Source organism: Limulus polyphemus, unplaced genomic scaffold (assembly GCF_000517525.1).
Source record: "Limulus polyphemus unplaced genomic scaffold, Limulus_polyphemus-2.1.2 Scaffold364, whole genome shotgun sequence".
Lineage (NCBI taxonomy): Eukaryota > Metazoa > Arthropoda > Merostomata > Xiphosura > Limulidae > Limulus > Limulus polyphemus.
Genome location: NW_013665974.1, coordinates 266,129 through 290,856, shown reverse-complemented (window position 1 = coordinate 290,856; position 24,728 = coordinate 266,129). Strand labels below are relative to the sequence as shown.

At 32.4% G+C, this 24,728-nt stretch overlaps 1 protein-coding gene across 1 annotated transcript in view; it reads left to right on the top strand.

Moving 5' to 3' along the window:
- Nucleotides 1-24,728, top strand: part of LOC106457709 (major vault protein-like) — a 46,831-nt gene that overhangs the window by 1,179 nt on the left and 20,924 nt on the right. Inside the window, exons 2-5 of the mRNA XM_013917156.2 lie at nt 7,522-7,716; nt 16,540-16,735; nt 19,923-20,043; nt 22,502-22,728. Coding sequence (XP_013772610.1) covers nt 7,562-7,716; nt 16,540-16,735; nt 19,923-20,043; nt 22,502-22,728 — 699 coding nt within the window. The 5' untranslated portion in view covers nt 7,522-7,561. The remainder of the gene's footprint in view (nt 1-7,521; nt 7,717-16,539; nt 16,736-19,922; nt 20,044-22,501; nt 22,729-24,728) is intronic.

The window sequence follows — 24,728 nt, the reverse complement described above, 5'->3', positions numbered from 1 at the left end:
AGCCGTCTCCAAGCATTATTAGTCTCAAAGTGGGTTCCTCTCATCGAAATTGTTAATATAGTTGTAACTTGTAAGACCGCATGGTCTTAAGTTATTATGCTCTTGCTATAATAGAGGTACATTCAATGAGCAGCATTAATTATTTTTAGTTTTATGTCCCATAATATATAAGCAATATTATCAAATTAATATTATTTTTAATGAAAAGTTATTCTAAAATTAAAAAGGACTTTATCCTAGATTCATCAAGTATATCCTGACTCCCAACATCCTTCAACAACAACAAAAAAAATTGTCCTGATCCTCCAAATATTCAGTCCTTTTCTTAAACTGTTAAACTCGTATAATATTACAGTTTCTACCACTCAAGGTGCAATTTTCAAGCTTCAAAAGAATGTTGGTATTAAAGTAAATACAACACAAATATAAGTTTGTGGCAACATATGTTTTATCAATATAGTAGCTGGGGATCATGAAGTTCATGATCAGTCTAATGTTTTAAATCTTGTAAATGATAAGAAACTAAGTTATGTCACAAATGATGCTACTTAAGTGGTTAAAGTACTTTAAGAATTTCAAAATAATATAGCATATGGACAACAAAGAACCATTTAATTCTTCAATACTGTCCTTGCACTCCCACCATGGAGAAAAGAAAAACTTTAACTGCACCTTTTATTTTTCAGGAAGTAATTCATTCCTCTCTTAAACTCCCATAATGTACTGCAGCCTCCACTATTGCCAATGGCAATGTATTCCATTATCCAATCACGTTTACAAAATAAAACAATCTTACTGGAGCATAGCCTGTCTTTTCAAAATCTTAAGCTTGTGTTCTCTCTTCATATTGTTTTGGGAATATCTCTTGGTGGGTCAGTGGTAAGTCTCTTGCCTTACAACTCTAATATCCTAGTTCAGCTAGCCCATTGTGTAGCTTTGTGCAAAAAAAAAAACACACACACAAATGAATTCAGAATACATCACAAAAAATTGAAGACATTTATTCCATGAATTTCCTAGATAATATTCTAAACTTTAATGAGTTCACCTCTCACTCTTTTTTTTTTTACTTGAGAAAAATAAGAAATCTTAACCTTTCCCTATGTGATAAACTATTCATTTCTAAAATCATCCTAGTAACCCTTCTCTGAACCTTTTCCAATGAATCAATATCCTTTCTTAGATAAAGAGACCAAGAATGTATAAAATATTCCAAATAAGGCCTAACTAGTAACTCACCTGGAAAGACATAATCACATCTTTTGACTTGTAACCAATATGTCTGTTGCTTTGCTGCTAGTTTGCTGTCTTCATTCAATGTTCCCTGAAGCTACCTCTGTGGTATTCAGATACAGAGCTGGCCCATGAGGAAGGTGATGTCAAAATAAACATTGCAATTAGCAGAACATATCCTCCAGGTAGTTAGATTTCGATTCTGTGAATCTTCTGCAGAGAATAATTCGAAACATGGACAGCAAGAGAAACACAAATAGATGTAAGTGAACAAATAAACAAAATCTTTATTCACAGATATGTTTGTGTATTTATCTGCCAGGCAGCTTCTATGTTCCCAGTAATGACTACACTGGTTGTGGGGTAAAGCGGAAGCTTTCCTAAAGTGTCCACATGGGACAAGGTCATAAAGAATTATGATTTATCACACTCTCATTTCATGCCTAGGGTCCAAATGTGATATTCCATATAACTCAAAGCTATGTACATCAATGACTGTCCCAAGTAACATATACAAGATAGCATACCCCTGGCTCATACCAATTTGTATAAATACATGTATGATCTCCTAATCCTATATAAAGAAAAACTTATTATAGAATGATGAAATTAATACCTATTGCAGCCATCACAATCCCCCTCCACTCCACCAGTTCATTATCTCAGGGTCTTCCAGACACACCAGAATAAAACACTAAAGGTCAAATTTTAAAGTTAAGAGGCCATGAAATCTAAACAAAGACAACAAAGGGTTAACACAAAAACTCCACCAAGCAGTAAATTAAAATGAAAGACAAATAAAATCAAATTCATAATGCAACTCAAAATACAAAACATCAAAACCATAATTACAAATAATAAGTGCAACTAAAGTATAAAATAAATAAAAATTACAATTCAAAATAGAAAATTAAAATGAAGTCATTAAGAAAGCTCAACAGCTAGTCAGATGAACACATGAAATGAAATTAACACATTATGGATAAAAGTAAACAAAATTAAAATTATGAAGTAGGATTTAAACAAAATGAAAATTTAAAATGCATAATTAAAAGAAAATTTAACTCATAAAATAATAATTATAATAGTAAAACACAGGACATTAAATTGAATATTGTATACATAATTACAGTATTCTGCAAGTGAGTCATAACCAGATATTTGTACAAAAAGTATTCAGTACTAGCTGGAGAACTTGTCCCCTGGAAGGAAGTTATGTAAATTCATGATTAATGAAAGGTTATCTTAGGACATGAAAAGTTGCTTCCATTATATGCAATTGTGAATAAATGCAAAAACACCCATAAAAACTGCAAAACACAAAATGTGAAACTGGAAGTTTGCATGTATCTCTGCATAGATCCAATGAACCTGCATACTAAATTTGGTGAAGATCCATCCACAGCAGGTGAGGTAGTGGTAAAAATTGCCCATAAAAAACACAAAATATAAAACTGAAAATTAGTATGTGTCTTCCCATGGATCTGTTGAACCTCCATAACCTGTGAAGTAGTTTCATGTACATACAACATACAGTACTATTATATTTATATAGATTCCTCTAGACACAACCCAAAATCCTATTTGCTTTTTTACTGGCAAAAACATGCTGCCTGGAAGGCTTAAGAGATTGATCAACTAAAACACCAAGATCCTTTTCTTCCGTGATGCTGTGAAGGCTGTTCCCATCAAAATTATACTTATAACTTAAGTTATGATAATCCATGTGGTTTACTTTACATTTATTATAATTACATTTTAAAATACATCTGCCATTTATTCACCCAATTCAACAAATAATCTAAATCCTTTTGTAAAGTAGCAAAGTCCTCATCACAACCAACAAAATTTGTCACTGGTGAAACCATGTTGACTATCCAAAAAATTTTAAACTTTGTTCAATGAATTTGCAAAGCATCTTTTATGAGACTTTTAAAAACTTTTCCCACCAATGTAAAATTAGTAGGCCTATAATTACCTGTACAATTTTTATCAACTCACTTGAAAAGAGGAGTAACTATAGCCAACTTACAATATTCTGGCACCTGCCCACTATTCAAGACTCACATACCCAATCCTTAACCTCCTTCAAACCCTTGGTGAAATGTTATAATGTTCAGGAGCCTTATCATTCTTTAAACTTGTTGATTTTTGTTAACAAGCTCATAGTTACTGTGATCATCTTAGAAATATTATCAAATTAAAATATGTCATTACTGTAAAATTGTTTATTATGATACAGATAAAAAAGAAAAATAGATAAATCATAAAAATTTGAAACATGTAAATTAGTAAATTTGTGAAATGTTGATTTCTTAATGGATTTTTTTTTAAGTCTTAAGAAGGTGGCTATTCTGTACATAAAAATTAGTCATTTCTCAGAAAGAATCACTATATTAAAAAAACTAATATAATTTTTTTTATTAAATTTCTGTAGTGCATATTGATGTATAGAAGACATATTAATACTAGAAATAAATGACCATTTAAAGCTTTGTACTGTCAATTTCAGTTTATGTTTTAGTGAATGCTCCTGAAGAAGATGTAAAGCGAAATATTGAGTGTCTAATTAAATAAAAACATTTTGGTGTTGTAAGGTTGTTTATTTCTAGTCTTAATACTATAACTTTTTGAAAATAAACTGTTTTTTATGCCCAGTAGTGCTAATCACATACTATATGTATGCTACACTGTGCAGTGTATTGTAGTCTATCATCATCATGATACAGTGCACAATGTCATCTTTAAACTTTGAAAAAAAAACAGAAACTTGTTCTCTCTGGTGAAGATTTTTTATTTCAACTACAAACTTATAGTATTTGCACATTTAGTATTGTGAGGAGGTTCAGTTTGTTAAGAGTTTGGCCTGATGATCTTTACAAACACATCCATCTTCTTCAAAATATTTTACATATGATACTGATGACCAAAATATAAAAATAGAAGATAAAAAATGGAAATTACTTCTTGTTAGTTTTAGCTTATATTAATAATGAAAACAAAAATCACTATAGCCATCGATAACTCATAAATAGGTAGAGAATATTTTAGCTATTGGTGATAATTATTATAACTGAACTGTCAGGTTAATTCAACAGCTAAATTTATACAAGTTTCCATAACTTAAGATTTTTTCTACCTTTTTATAAATTAATTGCTAGTACTTAAGGTTTTCCTTCAGAGTCCACTGTTACTGATTAACACTAATAGATGGCATAAATGCATGAATATGTTATATTGCAATTAGTTGATGATCCAGTGTAGAGGCAGAGCCTATGTACAGTACTATGCCTATTGCATGGATAAGGTATCACATGACATGTATGTAACTAATTCTTCCTATTAGAACTTGTATGCTATTACGATTGTTTCTCAACATTTGGTCAAGCTAATATTTAGGAATGCATACAAGCCAATCATAGTATCCACAGGTCAAGCTAATATTTTGGAATACATACAAGCCAATCATAGCACCTATGGAAACATAAAACTAGTAACAATAACAATTTATTGCCAATAATAAACAACACAGACAGACTACTAATCCTCAAGTTTATTAGTGATCTACAGAGAATTGTTCAGTAATATTTAGTATTCTTGATTTCATAACAATATGAAGAATAAGTTTGGGTTGTTTTATAGATTTATCTTTGTAGTGTGTATTGTTCTGTATGACAGATGTACCTCACATGCAAATTAAATATTATATGGTAAAGCTAAATTTATATTGGATCTGAATTCTTATTCCAAATTTTCTTAACTGAGTAGGCTAAAAATAAATGAAGTAAAAATAAAAAACTTGAATTATTTTCTGATGTTTAGTTCAGTGATATATGAGCCTACAGAACTTCACTTGCACAGAACATGCTGTCCAGACACTTTTTTGTGAATATACTAAACCTATATTTTGAGATGGACCTTATAATATATATTCAAAATGCTTCAAGTGAAGAAAGTTAGTGTAAGATACATTGCACATTAAAGGTATCGCCTGGTAAGCCATTATGCAACACAATTTGTTACCATGTAGAAAATGAAGCCTATGTTCACAGTCCCTTCTTAGTCGTATTCATACATGCCACAAACAAAACTTAAAGATCTTCTGCAATACAAATTACTAGTTTTTTTATATTGTGTATATATATATTTACGTATGTAAAAATGCCGACTTTGTATGCATAGTGAGATCACAGTTATTTGTTGTATCGGTTTCATTTTCCATATTACAGGAAAGCTATCACCTTCACAACTGAGATCAAGTTGGAAATGTCCCATTTTTCACACTGTCAGGTCAAGTAACATGCCTGAAGCAAGTTACAATTACATTGTCTAATTAGTAGTGAACCACTGGAAACCAACAATATCATAGATAAATGAAAAAAGATCAATTACTAATAGATATATAAAACTGTACTTCTTGAGAACTAATAAAACTTGGCAATCTACACATAATTACAATTACATAAAGCATGAGGAAAATTCCAAGACTTATTTACAACTATGATTTTTAAAATGCAGGAATATTCATAACTACTTAATAAGCTGTTTTAGAAAACCACTTGCTAGTTTTCTGTGAGGATTTCAGTAATGACAATATTTAGAAGATATTTGTGAACTGAAGATAGATGATATAAAACTATAAACACGTGTAAAATCTTTACATATAAATAGTTTATATTATTGTGTAAAATGAAAAAGTTTACATCTATAGTTCATTATACGTAGTAGTTTATGAGATTTTTTTTCATTAATGATCATGAACTGAAAAATAAGTGGTCCTATACCAAAAGCATTTCTGCCTGATTTCAAATCAGTGTGTAAAACTTCACACGTGACTGCCATAACAGTTGGGGACAAGTGGCCACTATGTTGCCTGGGTTACTATTTCATTAGCCAATACCAAGCATTGTCTCCCTAACCAACACTGAACGTTACATGAATGATACTCACAAGCAATACAGTGAAAATAAATGAGATAAAATATCAATGAGCTATCTCTAAAAATAAAGCTGTAAGTAGCTACAATGTTAGAAACTGGGTTTTCGATACCCGTGGTGAGCAGAGCACCAATAACCAATTGTGTAGCTTTGTGCTTAATTACAAACAAACAAACCTCTATCAATATTTATTTTTTATTGCTTGTGTGTGTGTGTACATGTAAATATAATAACAAAACTATGACTCATCTTATGCACCAGATAATCTTTACCAGAATGTTTTTTCTCTTTCAAGACATTATCAAAAAATAAGCTATTAGACAGTATCTAAGTGCGTAATAATGAATGCATACAAAATTATATGAACAAAATTTAAAGTAATAAGTTATTTTTCCCTGTAATGATTCTAGGTAAGACCAGACCTGATCAATGCAATTGATGACAAAAAAAAAATGAAATTTTGAGGTGGCTGCCATCTATGAGATTTTATGCAAACTAAGCCTCAATGGATTTTCTATGGGCACTTTCTAGTTCATCTCTCATAAAAAAATTGTATTACTTAAAGAGATTTATCATTTTAAGAGTAAATCATAAACATAATTGAAGTGGTTAACCTTGTGGATTTGAATCTACTTATGATTGGTTTTATTTTATGACATCTTAAAATTACGACAAAATTGCGTGTTTCCATAAAAAACATTAAAAAAAATATTACATTGTAAAACCAAAATCAAAAAAGATTAACCACTCATATCTGATGGTGAGTAACTATGTACAAAAGATTGAACACTTTAATGATATAATTTTTATACAATAACTGAATTTCATGTTGAGAAAGTAACTTTTTAAAATTCATTTAATAAAAACTGTTCAATAAGTGGCCTAATTTTAACTTGTAATTAAATTTTTAATGTCTCGACTTTTTCAAGAAGTTGTTATTTTTAGAACATTTTATTTACCAGTCTCGAAAAATACACATGGAACATCCTTTCAATACCTGTATAAAGGTGAAGGAAAACCTTAAAACTATTTTTGTTTATTAGTTTACCAAAAATTAAAACCATCTGTTATCATTTACCATATAATTTTTCAGCATTTTTGTAACATGTTAATTGGTTGAACCAACAAAGTGTCACTCTGAACTGTGCAGTTGCAGCCCATTTCAAGTTTGTTCATTATGAAGACTCTGCCAAAATTATCTGTAAAAGAATATTAATTGGTTATTATTTTTGTATTGGTAATTAAAAATCATTTTGTTGTATAAACATAGACATAGTTTAAACTAAACAAATACTGACTTTAGGAAGTTAACATTCTAACTTTTCTGTTTGTTTTTTTTCTGAATTTATAGTAGAGAATTTCAATAGTTTTTGTCCACAATTTTTGCTGAGATGGCTGGATCAAAAGTGAATCAAAAGGGGCAGTCTGATGATAGTAGCATTTATCGTATTCCACCATTTTACTACCTCCATGTTCTAGACCAGACATCAAATGTAACAAGAGTAGAAGTTGGACCACAAACTTACATTAGGAAAGATAATGAAAGGTTAGTATAAAATATATTTATTTTGTCTTCATTGAAATTGAAAATGGGTTTTTAATGTTGAGAGCTGTAAAGAAATGCACTTGATATATGGATACTTGGAAATATGTATGTGAAAGAAATTTTTTGTAAATAAAAAATATTTAGATATAATTATACAGCTATGGACATACAGTAAGGTTGTGGTAATATGACATTAACTGTTGTCATGGTTAATAGCTCGTATGAATACCTAAATTAATTATTAATTTGTTACTAGTTACACAGGCCTGCGATGGTTTTATTGTCTTGAAATTTTTACATGTTCTACAGTAATTCCTGTATGCTGAATCCAAAAATGATATCCATTTTCCTCAGATACAGATTTTTCACAAAACATCATAATGCAATACATAAAAGAAAAACCACAGAAAACTCTGGATGAATGAGGATGCATATTTGTTTGGCATCAGTGTTCTTTTTTCTTCAGTTTGTTTGTATTTTTGTTAACAAACATAATAGTAAAAAATTTTCATTGTGGTAAACAAAATGTTAATTTGATTTAAATAAGAGTTCTTTTTCCCAATTTGTATAAAATCCTTATGTGATAGAAAAAAATTAATATTATTTTCAAAATTAAAATCAAAACAACTTTTATGATGTTTAACTTCATAGGCCTGTGTTATTATTGTTATTATTAGTGGTTCAGTTACTAATTTGATGCTGTTTTGAAGGAAATTCTGAGAAGGATTGTGTGTGGTTGTTGTGGTGGCCATCATTCAGTCCTGGTTCTTCTTGTTAGAAAAGTTGCAATGCTATACACTGTTACAGGGTATTCTCCCTGAGGACATAAATCATTTACTTATAAGAGGAGTATCTAAATTTTGCTGGCTTCTGTGCTAGTTAACTTTAGGGGTGGGTACAGAATTTTAGAAAGGGGTGATGATTGTTAGATCTGGATACAGGCTTAATGATGTATGATAATAATAATAACAACTTTCAAACAGAATAAGCTATGTACTTAGAATGAAACTTAAAATTAACTTGGCCATCACTATAACTCGTTAAATATACCTTTCTCTCTTTTCTACTTAAAAAAAGATTAGAATGTGTTGTTTCATCAGTTTAGTACTCTCACTATTAACAATATTTTCAGCCATAATCCCAATAATATCTCATGAGGTTCAACCAGCTTAGAAGATTTAGGTTAGTCCTAAATACACACATTATAAGCTAACAATACAAAACAACAACCTCTGTGATAAAAGTTTAATAATAAACAATAAATAAAAAATTAATGACATTTGATGTAATAAGCAGTATAACCAATATTGTTAATGAAAGCAACAATAAATAAACAGTATAGTTTAGCTTACTTAGGGAACACACAAACATTAGTGCTGTCTTGAACCATCATCTTATAAGTATCTTGTTTTGGTAACTGGAAACATGTTCACACTAGAATATCACTTTACCAAAGAAAACACATTAAGCCACCTCCCTACTATGTAATGTCAGCAGCTCTTTCATCTTTGAGAATTCAAGACGTCAGCTTTTCCATGGTACACCTAAAAACAAATGTAGGATATAAGCCTAGTTGCAATGACACATGTAATTCCTTAATAATATCTTAACTAATAAAATGTATCAATATTATTTTAATAATAATAAGGGACATTTTATTCCAATTTTCATTAATTGCATTGAATAAATATTGTATATTTTAAAGCTTCATAAACTGCTCATAACAAAATCTGTTTCTCCATTTATTTTTTTCATTTCATGCTTTGGAAGTACAAACTTTTTTCAGTCTAGAGATTAGTCAGTTTGTGACATCTGTTTTTACATTTTTAAAGTCTTGTGGTAAAAAATAAATGTATTTACCTGTATCTATGGATTTCCTGTAACCTCCAAAGATATAGATGAATACCTTGAATATAGACTAAATTATTACAACAGTATATAAGTGGCCATCAAAGACTACCTAGTTTCTAGATTGAACAGGATTTGTAATACAGAAGATCCTAAGAAGAAGAAAAAAAATACATCATTTACAATCTTCCTTGATAGTGGGTGCTCTGAATACTTGATGAAGAAAAGATAGGAGATAAACATCATGTATAAGCAGGAAGACACAGGAAAAACAACCATTTTCCAATATGTCAAAGGTCTCAATAATAAATATACATAAAAATGTAAGCAATATAAATGTAGAACGGTATTCACAAATCACAACACAATGTGTTTAGCAAGAATGTCGTGTACAATATCCTTTGTGAATGTCGACTCTGATAAATTGAAGAAACAAAAACATAAACAAAAATCAGAATTCGGGTCTGAGGGGCATAATAAACATAAAAGACTATAGTAATGATCTAACTGCAATAGCCCATCTTGCCAGAGAAAACAATATCATGAAATGGAATAATACTGAAATGATTAGATATAAACCATGCACACACAAAAGAAAAGAACCTTCTATATCCAGCTAACTGGCATCATAAGTTAGAAGTCAGCAAAACCTGAATATGCTTCTTGAAAACATTAAAGTCAGTGTTGTGTTTAGTAGCTTTGCGGCCCTCCCACAAAAATTACTTTGCAATCCCTGGGGGGAGGGTTCAAAATCAAGAAACAGTAGACCTACCTTGGAAAATATTTTTTCTGTAAAAAAAAGAGCAATACACTTGACTTGTTCTCTGTCTTAGACTTTGAACATATTGGTTCATCTTGCTTGGAACTTTTTGACTAAAGAGAACAAAGATGTCATCCTAATTGCATATGGCACATTTGTTTGTGTGTGTGTATATATATATATATATATATATGCATAAGTCAAATATGCATTCTAGATGCAAAGGTATAGTATGCATAAGAAGTGGCCACTTGTCAAACCTGTGATGTTTGTATCCACTGACATTTTATTGGTCTGTGGTCCATATATTACTGATGGGTGAAATCATAATGCAAGCAATTTATTCATTGCAGATTTAGAAATAATGCCAAAAACCTTTGTATGTAGAGACAGTTGCATGTCATGGCTGTTGTAGATAGAGAACTTAGTGATGCATTGTATCTTATTCATACAAACATCCAGATGGTGTGAAAACCCACATGCCATTTTTTCAATAAAAGAGATGTGACTCACATCCGTAAGAGAAACCCAGTCTTTCTATACTTCTCACAAAAGTAAAATGGGTGGTAGAATCAATAAGTGTTCATTTATTGAAATAGTGGAAGCTACTGTGCACGGTATTTATTAACCTGTAACTGTCTGTGCTCTTTGCAACTGCTACTGGCCTGCTCTCATACAAAATGTAAAAACTGATGTTTCTGTTGCACAATACATTTCCAAAAGGATGAAAGAACTCAATACATTACAACAGATTGAAAAGACTGAAACATGATGCAAAAGAGGCTAATTGTGGGGAAAAGTTTGAAGTAGATGTTGTGGTTTTAAACTTCCCATAGGTGTCTGAAAATTTTCTCTGGTCAACTGAAGCAGGCAGTATCATATACATAACATCTGTCTGAAAATATCCTTTTTGACATGTGGGTCAGTAGAGAAAAGGATGGTCATCTTCATTCAAAGATTCAATTCTTGCCATGTTTCAAGTAAGTATTCTTTCTGGATTCAACATGACAGAGTAATACATCCATATGAACATGATATTGCCTTGTTGTGCAAATACAAAAGTGATGGGATTCTGTGCACACAGGGCATTATTAATGTGGTTTGTAGGCCTCAAATGTCACAGAGAACTCAGGCTCCCAATGAAACTTCTATACCTGAATGGGTTAGAGCTGGATGATTAGCTTGATTAATTGAAATAATCAATTAGGATTAAATTGATCAATGTCGCAATGTCTTCATTGTGTTTTCACTCTAGGTTTGTGAATGACAAAGGTCAATGCATCAGATACATATCTCCATCTCCCCTGCAGCCAGATAGTGTCTTTACTTTGTTCATCATGGATGTGTGTTTCACATTTGGGCACATTCATTTGTACTTGCCTTATCTCCATGTGTGACCTGTTAAGTTGTCAGGGCTTTTGTCTGCCTGCTTCATTCCAGAGGCCTTCGTTTCCATGGACAACTGGCTGCTTCTTGTCTCTTCACAAGTCCTACATATTCAGTTTCTTCTCCAGGAAGCTGCCAGGGTGAGTTGACTTGTCAAAGTGGAGAAGTCTTTTCTCACACCAACACAACAGTTGATTCATCCTGGTGTGTTTTCAACTCCCTCCTAAGTTGGGCCCAACCTTCTCCACTTTGGTTGAGAGCTATGGAACATTTCATATGCAGCGTCTCATCCGTTTATTCTCCTACTGTGCAAGAGGTTCTTTCTTTTTTGGGGAAGTGGGCTTCTCTAGAAGCCCTCATTACTCTTGGTCATGCCCACATGCACAATCTTCAGTGAATTTTGATAGACCAATGGAGCCTTGTTTGGGATCCCTTAGATAGATGCCTGTCCCCTAGTCTGCAGACTTACAATGCAAGAAACTGGGTTTTGATAATCGTGATGAGCAGAGCACAGATAGCCCATTGTGTAGTTTTGGGCTTAACTACAAACAAATAAACAAACCTTTAAATGCCCATTTTCTCTCCCTCCCTTACAGACTGACTTCACCTGGTGGTTGGATTGGGACAATACTACTGTGGGTGTTCCCCTTCCCCCCTTCTTGTCCAGAATGTCACTTTTTTATGGATGCTTCTCTTTCTGGTTGAGTGGCATATCTCAACACTCAGGAGGTTTTCGGGTGTTGGACTCTTTCCAAGTCCTCTCTCCATATCAGTCTCTTGGAACTTCTTGCTGTTCATTAAACTTTACTTTGGGGCTGGTCAGTACTGGTCCACTCTGACAATTCTATGTTGGTCCCATACATCACCAGGCAAGGGGGCACTCAGTCGAGAGACCTCTTTTTTTCAGATATTTGGTCTTCTGTATTGGGCCCACAGCTATCACATAACTTTGTTAGCATGCCATATTTCTGGTGTCCTGAATCTGGTTGTGGATCAGTTATCCTGTCCTAACATGATTCTCCTTATGAAGTGGTCTTTGGATCATCATTGGGTGTTATGTGCATGGTGGGGTGTCTCAGATTTGGATGCTTTTGCCATTTATCTCAATATACAACTTCCCCGATTTTGGTCTTCTGTTCCTCATTCTTTGATGGGAGCAGTCGATGCTCTCAGTCGGGATTGGTACCTATATGCATATCCTCCTATTCATCTCCTTCCAAGTGTCTTTGTAACAATTCAGATCACTCTGTGTAATGTTCTGTTAGTGGCTATGTATTCCTACTGTGGACCTTTTGTACAATTCCAGATGCTGCCAGGTGTTGGTTGATTGACTCTGTCACTGTGTTCCTTAGGCTTTCAAAATACAATTTCCTAAAATATATCCAGGTCATTTTATGCCCACCGTGGAGATAGAGTGTTCTGCAAGACTGCTCCTAGGTGTACCTCATGGTCTTTTGCTTCAGAAATATGTTCGTCCCAGACTTAAAAGTCATGGACTAACATGAGTAAAGCAGACAGGGATTGTTGCCCACCTCTGATGATCTGTAGCATTTGATGCTTGTCCGGCCATGGACCTGATGTACAATTCCAGATTCCACCAGGAGTAGGATAATGCACTCCATCAACATCATTGATCTGCTTTTCTATATAGGGTATCTCAGTCACCCATTGCTTTGTCTCTAGTGTTGCAGTCCTTCAGACTCTCCAATGCATTATTTCTCTCCTCCTTCTAGAGTATGGGAGTCCTTGCCACTTACCAGTTTCTAGCTACTAGGGTGGTAGACCATGGAGGCCTGTCCTCCTGAGTGTGCACAATACCACTCAGTTGAGAGTAGAGCAGTGGCACTCTTCCAGTGTAGATGGTATGATGCCCTTCCTACTACAGAACTGATGTCTAATTCCAGATGCCACCAGGTGTTGGGTGTAGCACTTTGCTATATATATATATATTGCAGTTTGCCTCCTCCATCTGAGGCACCCTCCTTCTTGTCATCTACTGGATGTCGGTTCCTGGGGATCTGGTATTGGTTGGAGCTGGACCAGCCAAACAAGTCCTCACATGTGTTTGGATGGTTACCCTCCTCCTACTGCGGACTGGATGGTAAATTTGCCATGCCACAAGGTTTTGGACTGGAGATGCAAGTAAACCCATATGGCCATCCCCCTTCTTACTGTCCACTGGATGTTGGTTCCCTGTAGATCTGGTGTTGGTTGGAGCTGGATGAGACACAGGAATTTCCACAGGTGTGAGGTTTGGTACCCACCTTCTATCATTTTCAAAAATTACCAATGCTGCCAGGTTTTGGACTGGAGAAGAACACCAAACTGGGCCCTTCTCCTTCCTACCATTAGCTGGATTTCAGTTCCTGGTGGATCTGGTTTTAGAGGTGTGTGCCTGTGGGTTGTTGGTACTGAAGCTTTTCTTCCCTGCTGGTAACATTTTTTAGGTGAAAGGTAGAAGACCTTTTGCCTACCGCAAGCCTTATGTACAATTCAAGATGTTGCCAGGTGTTGTTTGGGGTCAAACTCCCTTTTACGATCTGTTGCTCCCTTGCCACTCTGCACCAAGGGTCCCATTATTTATGTAATTTTTCTCCCTCCTTTGTTTCCACCCATTTAATGACACTTTACTCACAGGCAATGAGTATACTTGGCTCAGGAGTGGTGCCTCCCATGGTTGTGTTGTTTATAGTTCCTTCTCACAACCCGTGGTTTTCCTTTGGGCACTTCCTAAAGAAGAATCATCTTCTCACTGGTCCTCCACCTGTTCAGTGTAGGATTCTAGCTTTATGTGAGAGGAGGTAAGATATCAGAAGTTAACATATTCTTAGACTGAAAATATATTTCCCATAGATACTTACCTCCTCTCACATTTCTCACCTGTCCTCTACACTTCTGGTGGGGTTTGGTGTGATATGACCAATCTCAAAGTGGTTAACGGCTGCATGATTGGAGAGAGTACTAGATATGGTAGGGGTAATGTTGTACTCCTATTGGTGTAGGGTTGCAGCATAATCATTTGCATGTTAGTATGCAGATATCTCACGTTAACATACACCAGAGTAAGTGGGAGTATCGAGGTTAGTGGTAAGCAAACATTTGTTCAGATAGAGGGCAATATAAATCAAGAAAGGTTTTTGTTAGCGGAGATAAATACATTAATTTAGAAATGGCAATAAAAAACTCAAAACAAGCTGAAAATAGGAAGATTACTTTTTTAAGAGAGTAATCAGTTAGTTGAATGTAATTGATGAAGGAGCCAAATGTTGAATTTATTAGCAGATTCTGCTGATTGCCCAGTTGTAATTCAGAGTGTTGAGATAATCAATCATTGATAACACTACCTGTTTGACTTGTTGAGATACCATTAAAGATGTCAAACCCATCAGAGAAGACCCCTCCTCTCTCTGACTTTTAAGATTGTTTTCTAATCAATTGTACATAGCTGATGGACATGTTTATAACCAATAGAAAAAGTAGGTTCTCCTATACACAAATTTTATAAGTTGTTGTTTAGTTTTCCCAACATAAACTGTTAGTCAGCCAAATTACTTGATATGTGATGTGTATACTTTGCTGCTCTGAATATTAAATTATTTATTACTTATTTATAGCTTACTAAGAAAGCTAGATAAAATATTCTAGGATTAGGACATTCTGTTCTAGTGACTGGTAATTTTTTTATTCTCAAATGTATATTTGAAAGCACATGAATTCTTTTCTAAAAGTCTAAATTTGTGAGACTGATTGAGGCTTATGGAAGAATGTCTGTTTTTACTCAAGTGTAAACAAGCTCGAGTATGCATGGGTATTAACATTGTTAGTAACAGGTCCTTGTTTTCATATATAATATTATATATTCTGTAATAAAAGTATTTAAAATGAAAAAATTAGAAACTTCTTAGCTTAGCATAACAAAACTTTAGTACAGTAAAACATTTTAAGTTCACATGCTTGAGCTCATGTGTAAAATTACATGTGACAACCATGTGGTGTTTAAGTTAACTTTACAGGAAATAGCTAAATGATTTCTGCTGTGATTTTTTGCTTTTGATGCAGGGATTATTGCTCCACTGGGTACAAAAAAACAGCAATAAGACCATGAAATTAAAAGGAAACTGGAAAAGGCTAATGGTTGAAACTATTAAGTAATTTGAAACTTTCTTATCAATACTGCAGTTAGTGCAGAGGAAAAATGATATTATTTGTTTTATTTTGTATTTTTAAGCTTTTCATTTCACCGTACATTGACGGTTTCACTACAGTTAGTGCTAGGGTAGAGAAAATATAATAACATTTTGCAGAAAAGAAACTTTAGATATTCATTAAGGAGGTTCTAGAGATTATGGAAATGTAATAAAATTAGATAATAACAAGTATTTTTATTCTTAGCATGAAAATCATCTTTTACTCAAGTTGACTCAGGAGAGGCTTTGGAAATTCACAGAAAAAAATCTTTTGAAAAATACTTTATTAAAATACAAAAACAGGTTTTTTTTACAGATAACAGCCTTGTAATATTTACTAAAAGCTTGCCAAATTTGTGCAGATACATGTAAATTTAAAATTATAGTAAACATTAGTATGCATTAAACTGATTAACAGATAGCTAATCAGTTTAATTGTAATGTTGCAGAAATGAACTGAAATGTACCTTAAACTTATTATTTTGTGATATTAACCTTTCTCTACACATATAAGACTATGTTTGTGTGTGTGTCTACATGTATAAGAATATGTATGTCTTTCTCTATATATTTACAAAGACTGTAATAAAACAGGAAATTTTAGCAAATGCTATATTTTAACCATCATGTTTTACAATAAAGGGTAATTCTTGGTCCTGATAAAATGGTAATAGTACCACCACGCCACTACTGTGTCATACAAAACCCTGTTGTGCGTGGAGATGATCATTCAATACAGTATGATGCAGCTGGCCTAGTTAAGCTGCAACATGCAGACCTGGAAATTAGATTGGAGCAAGAACCATTTCCTCTATACCCTGGAGAAATCCTACACTTGGTAATAACAGTTTTATAATAATACTTCAATGTATAAGATCATGTAATTCTTGCATAAAATAATGTAGAATGAGCAGGGCTTTTGTTTTTTTTAATTGATAAAACAGGAATCAACATTTTTGAAAAAACTAAATGTTTTCTAGTAGAAATGTATGTTTATGATTAGAGTGATAATATTTTAAATTACATTAATCACTACTGGTTCAATATAGGTTTCCAATAAAAAAAAAGAGAGAGTATAACAGATTTTGGCTACACCTTGTTCATTGTATGTTGCTGCTGATGAGGCCTTTCACTCAATGTTAAATTAATTGTTCATGAGACAGGATGTTGTAAGGTGTTGAGTGTCTTCTTTTGGCAGGGCATGACATTTAGTTTAGTAGTGATCTATATCTATTGAAACTAAATGTCATGCTTAAACTTTCATAAGGAAAAAATTGTTGTCTGTTAAATGTAGGTAATATTTCAATCAAGGCTTTGTATATTTTAACAATGTAATCCAACAGAGTCATGCAATAAAAGGCATAGTTGAAGTACTGTCATATGCTCTTCTTACTGGAGACTCACACTGGAACAGTAAATAATGATGTGATTTAAATTATTATTAGTCTTATTGTGATATTATGCCAAATGCACATTATTCTTAAGGTTTGTTGTTTATCAGCTAAGGCATTCTACACCATAAAGTCTCTGTTTCGATTATGAAATTTGTTTTCTGAAACATCCTAAGAACTAAGTCATTTTATGTGTAAAAGATAACAACTTGTATTTAAGGATTCTGTTGCAACTTTATTTTTCTCAATCTCAAGTTGCATATAACCATGAAAATTCTTATATTATACAATAATCTATTATTTTTGTTATACATATGACAAAAATATGCTCATTCTTAATAATTCTTCACTTTGGTTGAAGCATATGAAAATAAGCACAGACTACATTTCTTATATATGTTAAACTAAATATTTTTCTGTAAATTCTCCAATAATGTGTCCTGCCTGATAAAATGTGATTTTTTTTTACTCATTGTATTTATTTATTATTTATACAGAGGGTTGAGTATTTTATATTAATATGATTTTGAATCTGAAATAAGCAAGTCACCTTACAACCACAGCTGATGTAAATTTGTGGTGGAACAGCTTGTACAAAAAACTATATTTTGAAATTGTATGACATTTAGTAGGTAGATGCCAATGATATTTGACTGCTTTTGGGAAGGGTATGTTACAGGCCTTTCTGATGCAAAATTTACATGCACTAAGATTACATAGATGTATTCAGATTGGGGATGTAGAATTTCCAAGATGAGAATATCTCTTGTGCTTAATGCCATTGGAAAGCAAAAGAATACAGATCAACTGACCATGATTATCTAGAAAGAGACTTGCAACAAGTCATATCCCAGTCATGGTAAGCAAAGCACAGCATCTTGTAACAAGTGAGAATCCACTAACACAAAGGTAATTGTTAAAAAGCTGTCCATATGTCCCAGGAAACAGTACACAATATTATAAAAAAGGATCTCTATATGAAAACAAGGCCATCTGGTTATGTGTTCACCAATATAAGGCTTCCTGTCATACCTCCCATTCAACTGTTGAATACCTCAAGCAGCTGGAGAATGAAATGGGTTTTTGTGCTATTTTATATGTAGACATATAGGTCAAGTTGCTGGATGCAGTGCTTATAGGTTTCTGACAATCAAACTGTTTAAATGGCCACTTGGAAACCATCATTTTCATACACTGGATGGGTTATGGAAAGCAAGCAAAGAGGTATGGTATTCTTTGGAAATGACAGCCTTATGATTCAGCCTTTTACAATGAAAACTATGCTGCAGGGTTGTTGTCAAAATTCAGAATTATCAGTTAGAGCATCACAGGACTTGGTTACATGAACTGTAGTGATATGATGAAGCTTCAAAATCATTTTAATATAACATACTCAATCTTTTTAAATCTTTAAAAAAATCACAATGAAAATTACTACATCAAAGCATGTTCCTTCCTAAATCAGTGATGGAGTGTTTTGTTATTATTTGAAGTGTTAATTTTCTTGAGTTTTCATTAGATATTGTGTTAAGGGGTGTATTAATCAGTAGGCTTTCAAGACTTGGATCCAGAGTGCAATAACTTGAGCAGTGTATTTTGATAGATACTAACCTCCATACATCTTTGCACCCATCCTCCTTACTTTCCCAGTGCACCTTCATTTGTTGTCTCTTCAAAGAATGACATATTTTGCATGCGAATATAGAGGGAGCATTTGCGCAAGGAGGTGTGTTGCACTACTATTGGTGGAGGATTTTTCTACATGATACGTCATCATGCAGTAGCGCAATTTCACATGAATTTTAAGTGGGAATTTTCACAAGGCTGGTGGCATGGAAGTCTCTCAGGCAGATTAGCTCGATTTCAAGAGGAAAATCACTTTTTGTGTATGGAGATGAGTATCTATCAAAAATACATTTTTATTAAGGAAAATGTTAACTTTACATGGAATTTTTTGCATTTTCATTTATTGTTGTTTTTATGTTGTTGGATAATTTTGCTGGTTAGTCATTCAAAAAGGAAAGGACACATCTAAAATTATGGGCCTAGGGTGCCAGTTAACCTTAATAAGCCTTTGATTGTGGTACAGTAAATCAAAATTAAATGTACATACCAGATTTATATAAAAAAATAATTATAAATTTGTAATGGGAAATTCAGTTAGGGATTTTGGTCAATTTCATTGAACAGTGAAGGTAAAGTGTCAACTGATCACAAAATATGATCATTCCATGGTGACATTTTTTCATGCTGTATACTAGTGAATTCCAAAGGCACAATTACATCTGATTTTGTTCTTTTCAATTGTACAATATTGTTGCTTTCCTTAAAAAGGTAATGTTTTATTTCTAGATCTTGAGCAAGATGATACATAAATCATTAAATCTTAAATATGCTATATTAAGACAGTTCTGTGTTAATTACACTCTGATGATTTTCTGTTAATGCACACTTTTTGATTCGAAATTATCTATGTAAAGGTATTTTCTTAAGAAAGGAGGGTAGCACAGTATTTTGTTGGTCTAACAATAACAGTTAACTTGTACCAAGTTTTCTAGACTTTAGTATTTAGTTAAAACACACAGAATAAAACATTAATGTGTACAATGTATGTTTTTGGTGTGATATTTTTAGGATGTTACACTTCTGAAAGTTGTGCCGTCAAACACAGCCCTTAGATTACAGGCACTGAGAGATTTTGAAGATAGTAATGACAAGAAAGTTGCTGGCGATGAATGGTTATTCGAAGGACCAGGTAGAAATTAGTTTTTAATATGGGTATTACATATGAATGAAAATAATGCATATGTTGTTGCATATTTAAAATTAATTATATATATACAGTGTTTTAGAAGTAGTGTAAGGGTGTTTCATACTAAAAAGTTCTTTGAAATTATAAATAATGTTTTTTCTCAAACTTAAAGATTTCATGATATGTATGATAAGTATCATTTCTACAAATATTATCAGTACAAGTTGTTGTAAGATTGAAAAAAATTTTACTAGTTTCTGTAGCTGCCATAAAAATAGACTTATATTGAAAACTTCATTAAAGTAGTAAATCACACTCATTGTTTTGTGCAAACTATTCATTAATAACTTCTGTGTGTGTTTACCATTTTCTTATAGGGTTGTGATAGGCAGATATATCATATGCTTTCTACTTGATTTATTTATATATAAATTTAAAGAAAAACATTTTTTATTATTTAGTTACTGTGTTATAATGGCCACAACACATAGTCCAGAAAGTTAGTAACATTACTTTGTTCTACTTACTTCCTTTCTTTGCTCTTTAGTAGGTGATGTCTATTCTGCCTGAGAGGATATTGCAGTAATATGTAGAATCCAGGATAAAAGTACATTGTAATATTTTTTTCCTGGTAGAGCATAATAATGTCTAAATGTAACAGCTGATCAGTGCAGTAAGAGAACAAAGCTCACAAGATGAACTGCGAACTAGACAAAAAAAACAAGTGAATTTACATGTTGAATTCGGGCGCGATTTCTTTAGGAAGTTTTACAAGAAGGTTATAGAGTGAAGACTTACGTTTAGGGTTATTGTGTTTAGTTCTACAGAATTCAATTTCAAGAGAGAGAAAGTTGTGGGATAAAGTACAGTCTAGTAGTGTTTTAGGTCTCAAGACCAACCTTTGGAAGATCTTGGACCATTTAGATATCGCTGTTTTACAAGTCTCAAAAATGAGACAAGCTAAATATAAAAGTTTTACCAGTACTTAGACCTACCCAGGATTGTTAAGCACTGAATATCGATTACACAGCACTTCATATGAGGCACAGGATAGCATCAAAGATGTTTTGCAAGTAAAACCCCTTGGTAGTTGGTACTACACCTTCGTAATGATGTTTATAGTGCCTCCCTTATTTTTGATTACATCACCAACTGCTATATTGCCTATACATCAATCTGTAGTTATAACATTTGTTATTCAGAAATAATTGTTACTATACATTGCAATACACATAGGCTTACTACAAGTTTGTATGAACTTCATCTGGTGCACATATCTACGTTAACAGAATATCCTTGATATTGAAACAAGTCTAGTAGATCTGCTATGATCCTGTTTGGCTTCAATGATCATAAAGAATCCACTGACACCATAAGCTCTTGAAAAACAACAGTAGTTTTTCTTTTTTCTTTTGTTTTATTTGCTGACCTTTTTAATATTTTTTTTATTCATTCATTATAATTTTTTTATTTTTTTCACAGAAAGAGACATTAAAACAAAGCCTGTGAGGTTAACATGTAAAATATTTGTGGTTAAGATGTTAATAAAGTTTGTTTGCTGCATGCAATTTTTATTCTTGCTTTTTTTTTCCTTGTGTAATTTATTACAAGATCTTGGTCTCTAAGGTCTCGGACATCGAGGTCTGTACTACAGCACTGCAGTCTAATAGAAGTTTTTTTTTTTCAGGTGCACAAGTATATATGCTGCATTTTCTTGTGTTTGTTCAATAATATAGATTGTTTTTTCAGTCTCATTATTCTACACAAAATGGAAGACTTAATTAAGTAATATATCAGAATCACTCTCCTTACTTCCTGAAGGAATCTGTAGTTCCTTGCAGGTCTGCCTTCCTGATAATTTTTGGAAAATCTATAGTTCTAGTCTACCACAGACTTTACCTTTAAAACAGCATGAATGTAAAATTTCTCAATAGGTGAAACAATCAGTATATATGTAATATTCCTGTGTATTTCATACTGATGCATCTTTACTGATATTTTAGAAATACTGATTTGGAAAATCAAACAAAATATGTTATATAGTGAAGCACATGACTAATAGTGTTTTCAGAATTCAGCATAGTTGTATATAATATGTAGGTATTCTTTCGTAAAATACGCTGTAAAATAATGAAGTTTACAATATTAACTACAAGGGAGAAATATATAAATATGATTTTTCTTTCAGAGTTTGAATTTTTTTAGTTGCCATATATCCAACTAGCTTATAGTATCTGGCATTAAATGAAAAGCCTCTTGGGAAGTGACTTAAGGCAGACAAAAGAGAGATTTGAAACTTGCAGTTAACTAATTAAAAGAAATATGAAAAAAATATCAGTCAAACATGATTTTATATACAAGTATTTGTTGTGATATATTTTATTGCATTATTAACGTAAGAGTTTTTTTTTTTGCCACAACATTGAGTTTAATGTTATTGTTTGAACTAATTTGATAATAGGGACCTACATTCCTCGTAAGGAAGTTGTAGTTTTGGAAACAGTGAAAGCTTGTGTTATTAAACCAAACCAGGCCCTTAAACTTCGTGCTCGCACAGAGACAAGAGATCGAGATGGTAAAATGAGGTTCTGTGGAGAAGAATGGCTAGTCAGGAAAACAGGTGCTTACTTACCAGGTGCCTATGAAGAAATTGTAGAAATTGTTGATGCCTATGTTCTGACAGAAAAGGTGAATGTTTTGAGTACTTGTATTAAATTTGAATATTTGTTTAGTCCTACTTTGTATTTATTAATGTGATGAAAGTCCTTTACCCATGTGTAAGTAATTTGGTGTGAACTAATTTGTGTCCTAAATGTACCATTAAATTAAGAGTATATTCATTCTGAGATTTGAACAAACAAAGACAACTAATGTTTGAATTTGATAATCATTAAATGATTATTTAGTGTATTATGTAGTAATCTAACCATAATATACACGTCATGCCTCCACCTTGAGAGAACAAAACATAAACTGAAATGACTAATAGTAATTAATGTATAGAATTTCAAGATGGCTTTTATAAGTGGTTGTCAAATTATACATCTTGATTGGTACAGAACAGGTTGTATTCTCTCACACGTTTTAAATTGGGTATTTAATTACAAACAAACAATTTTAAATATATTCATTAACAACTGTATTCAACAGGCATGGCAAAAACTTATTCCTTTGGCATTTTGAATAACAATTATGTTATTAAGATATTGATAATTAAGTAGATAAATCACAGAAGCTGTCCAATAACTCGATATATGTAGAGGGTAAGTCTACTTTCTTAAAGGCTGTATTTTATTGTAGGTTTTAGCAAATGTATTTAACACCCAGTGGTCTGAAAGAAAAAATATCTGAGGTCAACTTAGGTGGATGAAACCAAAAATGATATTTAATAATACATGATAAGCTTCCTTCTATGAGTTGTTGAGTAGATATTGCCATATTTATTATGTTGTTATTAGAGGTTAAATTGACTTCTTAAGTTTTACTAGCAGATACCCATTGAAATAATTCAAATAGTAAGTTACCTAAAAGTAGTGACAAATAAATAAAGAATGTGCATTTAACCCAATGCTTGGTTTAAAGCAACCATTTACAAACATCTTTTGTCATTTTAGCATGTGTTATTTTAGTAAGGGAAAATTGCATTGCTTTGTTTTTTTGCAAACTACAATGCACTGTTGGCAAAAACATTTGGGTTTCAATGCAGTGGGTGTACGAAGCACAGTAGAGCACTCAGGTTCACTATCTAGCTGCAGGGATGTTTTCCACTTGATGCCACCATTCCTTGTCATTTTACTGTGTGCAAGAAAAAACTGCTACCAAATTGAGTGCTTTTTGACAGTGGTCATTTCTATAAGAAGCATCCATGGGTAGATATTTAATTCAAAGCATTATATTTGACATGGTGGAATAAAATCATGCATGTATATGATATTAACATGAAAAAAATAAAAATTATATACATATATATATATGTGTATATAACAACAAATATATACTCAAACACATTTCTCTCTTTATGCTCTTTTCTGTTCACGCTCCTATCATCAAAATATTTCCTTCAGTCAGTTGATGGAGGGAATCTTGTTTTTTCATGAAATTCCCTCACAAAAAGAAACATTTTAGTTCTTAAGTTTTTTCTCAGATTGACCATTCAGCATATACAAAGACTAACAGATTGATGTTGATGTCGATATGAAAGTTTACAAATTGCAAGAAATTGGATAATTTTCTTTTAATATACTCTTGAAAAGAAGCATTTTGATATATATAATTTTTTTATATGATTAACTGTTCAGGAGATACAGAGCATGACAGACAGACAAACATTGACTATTATATATGCAGATAACAATTTGGATAATACAATTTCAAAAGTTTGGGGCCAAACTGTAATATCTTGTAGACAGATCCTTATTAAACTGTAAAATTGTGAATGTTATATGGAAAAAAGAAGACTATCACAAGTTGTTCAAGTTTATATTATTTTTCTTACAATTTTATTATTATGCATATAAAGAAACTAATACTGGAATATAATACTCATTAATATATTTGCATTCACTAATTCGCATGGAAACTCACCATCAAATTTACAGATTTTGTCTATTTTTATAGTACATTTTCCAAATAATCCATATGATATATATATTGTGAAAATGACAAAATTTAAAATAATTTATATTAGC